The sequence below is a fragment of the Quercus lobata genome, chromosome 4 (assembly GCF_001633185.2).
Source record: "Quercus lobata isolate SW786 chromosome 4, ValleyOak3.0 Primary Assembly, whole genome shotgun sequence".
In the NCBI taxonomy this organism is placed as follows: Eukaryota; Viridiplantae; Streptophyta; class Magnoliopsida; order Fagales; family Fagaceae; genus Quercus; species Quercus lobata.
In genome coordinates, this window is record NC_044907.1 from 71,797,286 (window position 1) to 71,807,606 (window position 10,321).

General features: G+C 33.1%; 1 protein-coding gene across 1 annotated transcript; it reads right to left on the reverse strand.

Moving 5' to 3' along the window:
* Positions 1-3,919: 3,919 nt before the first annotated feature.
* Positions 3,920-5,592, reverse strand: LOC115983449 (probable glutathione S-transferase). Its single transcript, XM_031106127.1, has 2 exons — positions 5,145-5,592; positions 3,920-4,541 (listed from the first exon to the last, which is right to left on the reverse strand). The coding sequence occupies exons 1-2, from the start codon at positions 5,457-5,459 to the stop codon at positions 4,197-4,199; spliced, it is 660 nt and encodes a 219-aa protein (XP_030961987.1). The 5' UTR covers positions 5,460-5,592; the 3' UTR covers positions 3,920-4,196.
* Positions 5,593-10,321: the final 4,729 nt, after the last annotated feature.

Here is a 10,321-nt window from a genome sequence, read left to right on the forward strand (position 1 = left end):
AGTGCAAAAGCAATACCTTGGTGAAAATGGAAGAATCAAGAAACTTTGATGTGTTTTTTTGGGAGTGTTTTTGGCTTTTTTTAGTGTTTGGGAGAGAGAAGAAGTGTAGAGAGTAGCTGGGCAAAAGGAAAATTTCAGAAAAATGTGTGTCCCCCTGTTTGGGGCATGCCTAGGGCTATTTATAACCCCGGGCATGAAAATCAAGGTGACAGCCATTATAAGGCCGTTGGCGGCCGTTCAATGGCCGCCGGCTTCAATCCTCCTTTGATTGGGCAGATCTTGACTCCTTTGGATATATCTTGATTTTCAATTTCTAAAAAGGTATGGAACTCAAAAATCCAACAGTCGGATCAAAAGTTATGGCTCTCGAAAGTTTGCGGTGCATCGATCAGTGTGTCATTCCAGTTTTCATGATATCTTGGCCATTCTAACTCCGATTTTGACCCATGAATAGTTGTTGGAATGAGAATTCAATAATCTGTGCAGTGGCATTGATTTCAACTTGTTCAAGTAACCGAATCAAAATTAGGGTTTTTGGACCCACCCAAGATTGACTTAGGGTCAAACTTGGTCAAACTCAATCAAAATTACTAAAAAACTTTGAGAAGCTCGGGTTTGAAGTAAAAATGTGAAAAATGTCGTTTTGTGAGAGTTTGGAACATGTTTGACCTTCATTTAAACCTAGGGCGGACTAGGGGAATTTTTGTCATTTTAGTAGAAAAAGTCATTTTGGGTACTCCGATGTCCGAACGGGTTGCGCTATGTTGTTCTAGATGTTCTCATGACCCTGTAGAAAGAAAATAATATTTTTGGATTTTCAGGGGGTCCGACATGCAAATCGAGGGCGAACAAAATTGAGATCAACACATCCTATGAGAAAAAATCCATATGGTAGAATCTTAAGGAGGTAACCTAAAGAACAACACCTAAGTACTATACCAAAGTCATGCTCTTAGATATATATATATATATATATATATATTATCTATAATTTGTAGGTTCTAAATCTTTTGATTTCTTTCAATAGTTATAGCTATGGATTATTCTTTTGAAGGTAAGCCATCTTTCTCTTATATTTCTTTATTTTTTAGTCATATATATTTTGTTTTGTTTCAATAATTACGAAGTAGTGAATCATTTGATTCTTTAATATGTTTTGGTCTTTTAGAAGTTTTAATATTTGAATTTTTGAGCTAATTTTTTGCAGTATTTGAAACTGTCTGACAAATTTTTTGTAAGCCATTTCCCGATTAAATAATGACTTCATCAAATTGTAACACAAATTAAAATCATACAAGAGCAAATCACGGAATGGTATAGTTTCTTATTCAATTTAAGATTTTATAAATTATTTTAGTTTACCTCACAAATAGGTAAGTTCTGTGCATAACATGGATTAGCGACTAGTATACGGCATTACATAAGTTTTCTGCCATTAAACGTATAAAACACATTAAAAGTTTTGCATATCACACAATTTTCTATAATTAAACGTATAAAACACATATGATCCTTTTACAAAAGGTTTTTTTTTTTTTTTTTGTTTTAACTTGCTCATATTGTAGAACTTTTTTTAATAGTAAAGTTATTTATTTTATAAAGTGTGTCATTATATTCAATAACAAGATTATCATAACCACTAATTTTAGTTTTTTTAATATTTATAATTTGATAATTACAATAACCGAAGAATGACAGATTTTTAGCATTGGAGAACAATGGCATGAACAATGAAAGAAACAAGAAAATTTAAAGAACAAACAGTAATTTTAATTGCTTGAAGGCATGATGAAATCGCTTTCTTTAGACAATATTTGCTCCCACAACCAAGTTGTTAAAGATTTTTTACAAACTTATCCCAAAAATACAACCAAATATATTGGATTCTACACATTGCAATCATAAAGAAGACTTATTTCTAGTATTTTTAACAAAAATATATGAAGTTAACATGGAAGTGAAAGTTAAAACATATATATAGAGCATGGGGTAGTAATCACTATTGGGTTAAGATAGTTTGATCCTGGTTAATTAATTCAATTACCCAAGTTGATTAATTAGGTTCAATTGCATGCAAATCGTGCAGGCACCAACAAATCACCAAAAGTACTAAATGCAGTGGAAAATAAATTTGACACGGTAATTTGTTGACAAATGAGGAAAATATCACAAGGCAAAAACTCCACTGGGTGATTTTAAGGTCATCACTTCTAAGAATCCACTAATCAACTATCAAGCAGTTATAAATATAAGGAATCCTACTAACTACCCTTGGCCTATCCTAAAATATCAACCTACAGTTGAACTTTCACTTCAATACCCAATTGGACTTGAACTTGTAGTAGCCTTCTTTCCCTTCATGCAGAAACCTCCAATTTGTGACTAACCATTTTGTACGGATCCCAAGCACATGACTAACTCCAACAACTTCAACAAATATTGTTGGCTACAAAGTTCTTCACTTTATCAACAATGAAGATCTGGAAGCCCTTGGTTACAAATTCCTATGGCATACAAACGCAATAGTTTCACACAGAAAAGATAAGTCTCTTAGTCTCTGTATTCGTGTGTGACGGCCTTTAAAATAAGCTTTATATGTGTCTAGGGTTGTGAGAAAAAAAACCCCAAGCAAATATGCAAGGCGAGGCCGAATTTCAGACCTAAAAATTTTGAAATCGTAATTCTCGATAAATCGAGCTGCTGTCAAGCTATCTATCGAACTTCACATTAAGTCTCGATAGCAGGCATCTGTTGAGCTATCTGTCGAGACTAAATGAACAGTTTTTCTTCACTTGTTTCTTGGACCAATCTTCATGTCTTTAATACTTGACTTGAACAACATTTTTCTTAAAGTACTAAACTCATCTTAGATTTACCCAATTACAAGTAAAATGCATTTTATCAAACAATTAGCCGATTACACAAAATATAACCCTAACAATCACAATTTTGGTCATAAAACTATATAGACCGCAATTTTTGGTCAAGTGGTGCAACTTTTGGTCATAAAACTATATAGACTGCAATTTTGCATAATTTCACCTAGCCCTCACTTGACACACGATCAAGCCATCTTCAGACAGATTATGAGAGGTTATACCAAAAATAATGGTAACAAATTAGTTCCAACGACGACGTTGATGACAAATATTAACTTTGTTCAATCTTTCTTGATAGTATTATCAGTGGGAGAAGTTATTGGCACATCAACATCATCCCCAAGGTACAACAAAATAACCACCTGTTGTATACTTGACAAAATATATACAAATTTGTAAGGTAAAAGCTCCACAAAAAATAATACCTCCTATGTACACCAAGAAAATAGGAAAGTTTTTATTTTTATTTTTATTATTTATTCAAAGAGTGGAAGGCTGTAGGAAACAAGGTGGCTCTGGATGGAGTTTAGGAAGAAACTCTCTTTTGTGTAGTGTAAAGAGATCCCGCAAGAGAGCTGTTAATATGCCTAAGAGAAAAAAACAAATCTTAAAAATGTAAACTAAATGAGACTAGGTTTAACTCACACCCATTAACAATATAATAATAGACAATAATCAACACTTAAGTTATAGAAATGGGGAAAAAGTGGGATACCACTCTCTCTTGTAGGTGCTTTATGAAATCAGGTAAAAAAAAACCTTCTACAACGTACACAATGTTTATAAGGAATTATAAAGAATGCAGTGCACCGTGGAGGAGAATGCAGTAAGAGAGAATGGCATTATATGGATGCAAGTAAATACTATCTCTATATATGACATTTAACGATGTATAGTAGAACTATCTTTTTATTGTGAAATTATATTTCTTTCTTATGCATATAAACTTAAAGCAGAGTAATCTTTATTTTGTTATAGAGATACTCAATAATTAGATGAAAAAGGTCATTTCATATCACAAATAGTCTACATCGATAGTCTACACACACCAAAGGCATAAGGATACAATTTCATCTAAAACATAGTAGACACTACAAAGTGTGATTCCTATTACAATACCCCTTTAGATTCAAAGCTTAGCAGACACACCGATGTGTCTTACAAGTTCCACGGACCCATATGAAACACAACCATCTTTTATTTATTTATTTATTTTTAGCCAAAACAAACTCAAACTTAAAACATCACAAAAGTAACCAACAAGATTACACAACCATCCAAAACCATTAAGAAATGCAAGCACTTCCAGATTTGGGCTTAACCATTGCCAAACCTTTTCCTCATTTGCTCAACATATTCATAAACCTTCTTCTGGTCAGGAAGAGTCTTGGCCACAGTCTCTTTCTGCAAGCACCTCTTAGCCCATGCAACAATCTTGGGGCACTCTGCCTCTATGTTGAATTCTCCTAAGGTCTCAATTGCATAGAACCAACTGTAGTAGGGGATAAGAGAAAGGTCCACAAACCCAAATGTTTCACCCCCAAAGTAAGGCTTGTCACCAAGCTCTCCCTCCAATATCTTGAAGATTTCAAAGAATTCCTTCTTGCCTGCCTCTTTTTCTTCTCCTTTTGTGGTCCATATCTTCCTTAAAACTTCAATAACCTACATATTCCACACATTTTACTACCACTTCCCACATAGTGCATGAACAATGACATTGACAGTAGTGAACTTCAAATCAAGTCCACTGGGCTAGGAGATTATTTCTTTAAACCTTAGCAAAGGCAGAAGGCCCATATAAGATGCTCTTAGTTGCAGGACATTAATCTTACTCAAATATATTAAATCCGTGGTAAATCAACTTACATTATTGACGGTGGGATAGAAGAACAAGACTCAGTATATTGGACTAAAAATATCTTCTTTTTTTTTTTTTTTTTTTTTTTTTTTTTTTCTCAACACTTTCTATGATCTGCTAGAACTCGCAAACTTTAATCATGTTTGGTCAAAATGTCAAATTAAGTACTAGAGTCATCATGTCTAATTGAATCTTACAAGTATCATAGCCATTATAAGACCCGCAAAATACTAAACTCTAATAGAATCTAAACATTTAAACACATCATAGTTTTTTTGTTTTGTTTTTATTTTTTTTTCCTGAGAAATCTGGTGAATCTAGCTTAATATTAATCCTAAATGAAATACAAAAACAAAAACAGAACGTACAAAAGTAAAGAGAGTGAAAAGAAATCGCAGAAAACGTACCTTCTTATCAACAAAATCAGCCCAGAACCTGGAATGAGCTTTCTGGTAAGGATCAATGGGCAGCAATGGACACCTGTCCTTCCAGACCTCATCTATGTACTGAACAATGATGAGGGACTCACACACCGGTTTCCCGTTGTGGATGAGAACTGGGATCTTCTTGTGAATGGGGTTCATCTCTAAAAGCAGAGGACTCTTGTTCCTCAAGTCCTCGTCCTTGTACTCATACTTGATACCCTTCTCAGCCAGAGCAATCCTCACCCTCATCCCAAACATACTGGGCCAGAAATCTAGCAGAACCACCTCGTCCGCCATTGTCACAGAACCGAAGATATTGAAGCAAAATAGAAAGGGCAGGGAAAAGAAAGGAGAGATGATGAAGTGAGAGATGGTATGCAAAAAACGCTTTGAAGATAGCGTGGATTTTTAGTCATAGGCGGCGGTTAATTCGGTATATCATTAATAAATAAATAAATAATGCTGAAGTATGACTTTGACTAAAAAGTATTTTAGTAGTCCCTAGACTATCTTGTGAAATCATTTTGATTACCAAATTCGTTTTTAGTTTCTGGATCCTTCCACAATCCGGTCGATGTCATTGCTTTGATCATATAATTTTTCACTGTAACATTGCTTACAGGGTGGGTGTTGCGTCCCTGACTTCTTTTTATTTTTTTATTTTTTAACTTCGCATGAATTTTATTGTGAAGGAAAGAGAGTAATTGCAAAATAGAAAATACTGGCTTGCTCCAAAAAAATATGGCTAAATCAAAGCCGATAGCTAGTCTGTTTCATATTGACCGACATGCTAAAATGTGGAACGCAACATTAGCTTCTCTAGGAATTAGGAATCCAACTATAACTGTAATTTGATATTAATGTTGCCAATCTGAAAGAATAGAAATCTTCCATGTTTCTTTGCTGCCTGGTGATATAAGAGCATCCACGGAAATCTTTGTGTTGCTTTCTATTGTCATACAATTAAGGTCCATTTGATAACGGTGTTTAAATAACGAAAACTATTGTTTAAACGCCATAATACATATTTTCATACACTTTTTTACTTATATATATTTCTATACAACTTAAATAATGTTACTAAAAATATTTTATCAAACGGGCTCTAAAACTTTGGTCAAGAGCAAGGAGTAGCCCACATGATTGCTTTAGTTATAGCTTGGACGGGACACTTTGTCTCTTTTGACTTCTTTTTCCTCCTAATAATCAGTTGATTTCTTATATGCTGATCTAAAAAGGAGTGAAAATTTTTTTTTGGGGTGAAAATATCAATTTAGTCTTGATCACAATTAATTTAGTCCCTATATTATAATAGTAATTAATTTAGTCCCTATTATTTTGAATTTGAAGTCAATTTGGTCCCTACCGTTAACTCACTAACAAAAAATGATTACGTGCAAATGGTGTACACAATTGGCCAAACTGATGCTGACATGTTTAATAAATTAATATTAAAGAGTTTTGATTAACATTAAAAAATAACACCTCAGCATTTAATTAAAAAAAAAAAAAAAAAAACAATGGACCATGCAATTAAATAAGAAAAAAAGTTTACAAATTTAAAATAATTCCTTAAAAAATTCAACAAGACCTTCACATATTTCCATTTATTTTTCTTAGAAAACAAAGACACACAAGCCCAAAAAAACAAACCCACACACAAGATCAAAACAACAAAATCACTATGCTTGTTTGTTTCTTAGCATCACTTGTACTTTATTGACAACTAAACAAAGTAAAATTGGAATCTTTTAATTTCCCCTCATCAAATCACACCCCAAAATTACCATCAAACCCAACGAATACCCAACCCTTTATCTGTGTCAAAAATAAATCTAGCAATCAGCACAATTGGTATCAGGGGTCCTATATATGCTATCATTTGATCCTCCCATCAATATTTTTGTGGTTAGTATTTGCAAACCCAAAAGTGGATAAGCCAAAGTAAAATCAGCTATTTGAGGAAAATCTTAGACAAGAAAGTTCAAAAATGAAAAGCTTTTACTTAGGCTTCTCAGCGATTTCACAAATGGCGAAGAGAGATTTAGATCTAAGGAAAACTCTTAAGGTCAAATGAACTTCTTGAGTGAGAGAGTGGGCCTATGTGAAACTGATAGAGAGAGAAAGAGGATTTGAGTTGAAAGAGAGTGGATATGGTACAAGGTTGTTATCAAGTTGATTTGGTTGTTTTGCTTTTGCCTATGGGTTTGATTTTCTAGAATTATGTATTTGATTCCATGTTTTTTTAGTAAGAAAAACAAATAGAAAATGAAAAAAAAATTATTATATTAATTTTGTAAACTCTTTTTTTTTTTGGTTATTTAATTACATGGTCTAGTGTTTTTTTTTTTTTTTTTAAATAATAATAAATGTTGAGGTCTTAGAGTCTGATTGCTTTTGGGTTTCTTAGTGTCATGAACTCAATTTGTTTTTTAGTAAAATTGGTGTTAGGGTGGGAGTGATGAGGGTATAATAGCTAAGAGGTTAGGGATTTCAATCCCCCCATTGTGTTCTTTTTTATTTTATATATTTTTTTTTCAAAAAACATGTGGTAGTCTATGTGAAACCCAAGTTGAATAAAAAAATATTTTATTTCCTCCATTAACCACATCATTATTTTCTATCCATCTCTTAATTAATAGTAGGGATTAGTTTGACACAATGCCAAAAAGATATGGACTAAACTAACACAATTGAAATGTTAGGGACTATAAAATGCAAAAGTTAAGGACCACATATAATGGTAACAAAAACTTATTTTTTAAGTAATCATTTTGAAATTTTTATTTTTGAAATCCATCAGTTCAAATGTTTATGTTTATACATAATGATTAAGTAGATTATATTTATGTTTATGTTTATTGAATGTTCAAATAGTGTGTAAAACACCTTGAATGTTTAGACCCCCAAATTACAAATTACCAATTCAAGCTTATTATCAAATAATATATGTGCAGAATATGAAAATAAGATAAACCAGAATTGATAAAACAATCTAAACCAAATAAAATCACAATCACAGCAGAAATTAAATGAAAAAGATTAAGGAAGAAATATGCAAACACAAAAACAACATAGCAATGTGTTATCGAAGAGGAAACCGAAGTCCGCGGCATAAAACCTCTCCACCGCCCTCCAAGCGGTCAATAATCCACTAGAGAATCAAGTTGGGATACATAAACAGCAGAAGACCCTCCAAGCCTAATCTACCCAATGTACCTAAGCCCTCCAAGCTTCTTACTCCAACGAGTTTACGCCAAACCTTTGTCTTCTCTAGCTTACCAAATTCTGCTATAGCCCATAGCATCAACCAATATCAATTGGTCCCTTCCTAACTACTTCTTGTTGGAAAATTTGGTTTTGTATCTCATACAAAATACACAGCAGAAGCAACAAACATGGATCTACTTCATTCAGGAAAGATAACATGTAACCTTGAATTATAAAACAAAGAATAGAAAGCGAACCTCGGTACGGTGAAATTCAAAACTAAAACTTGAGAATTACCTGGGAGCACTTTTAATCATCACTCCAATTCCACTTGATGTCCAAGAAGTGTGGTCTCTAAATCAATTTTCGAGAAGAAAATAAGAGAGTATCCAATACTCATATACATCATTGCATTCCTTATGTGATCTAAATGAAAACCACACTATTATTATTCTGTATGTTTCTCTCCTTATATATAACTGATTATCTAATTGGGTTAGCCTTTTAGGCTATTCCAATTGGGCTCTAATATGTGGCTTGGAGTGGGACCAAAAAGGAACAAATAAGACTTTAGCTCCAATGGGCCTTGGGTTTTTTTGTCAACTCTTGACAAGTCCAAAGTTAATATTAATTATATTTAATTCCACTATATAAATATAATTGCACTCTAGGCCTTATTAATAAATTATATTCCAAGACTTTATTATACATACAACCCCTTCATTAAAATATTCGTAGTAATACAAAGTCATGAATGTTGACTGCCACTTTGAAAATTACTACATCTTAATCCTTGAGTACCCGATTTAATCCTTTATGTTATTCATCATATATTTATGAAATCCAATTTCATAAATATATACTTTAGTAACTCTTTACTAAAGTGGTTGGACCCAACACTCTAAATAACCAAAGCTATTAAACTTATCTCAAGGGAATATTTTATATCTCCGTTAAGAGATTATGAATTCCATTTTGAGAATATATGTTCCATCAATACTAAATACGACTGCCCAACATACTGAGGTTTTGATTATAACTTATAGATCTCACTCTTGATATATCAAAGCAACCTACACCTCATGGTCAGGTCCATTATTCTCTCAGGATTTAGAGTTAATGTAAATAGAAGTCATGAGATTTATTATTTATTTGACAGTCGTTAGGAGAATAATAAATCTCACAGCGGTCGAGTTCAACATGTTTTAACTCTTAAAACATATCAGCATATCAACTAGAAGTTTCTACTTCCATGATCAAGACAAATCATATTAGTTAATATGTTATAGTCTTTGCAGATGAAATGCCGAATTTCATCACCGACTACGAACTAAAATTCTGAGTTTACAAAGAACTTGTGATTTATATCTTCTGTGACTTTTCACATAAATCACATATTATGCATCTCATGGATTAAGATAGTATCCCATTAGTTCATTAATAAATAGTCTCATATAATTAAATAATTTAATTATTTATAACATGCCAATAAATAGGATTTTAGGGCATAAACTCCAACACTTCCCAAGCACCAAATAGCCTCTTCACAGATATGGGTATGGTGAGAAAAGGTTTTGGCTAATTTACCTTTCAAGGATGTAACAATGGAAAGGGTAAGAGTAGAGGAATTTGGAGAATCAAAAGATGAAGATTGTGGATGAGTCAATCTTATTTTTCTCTAAGGTTTCTCTCTCAAAATTCTCTCTAAAAGCTCTCTACATTTCGTGGGTATAAGGGGTATTTATACTGGTACGTGTTTGAAATGCGAAAGGTCATTTTTTCCCAAACAGAATGGTCTGGTGACTTGGCCTTGCGACTAGACTGAGTCGCAAGTTCAAGTTGTGAGCTAACTGCCTGGCCAACCTGGGACTTTTGTCTTGTAGTGCAACAGCTAGCGTGACTCTTCAGCTCCTTTGCATGCTTCACACGTGTGCCTCTTTTGGCGATTT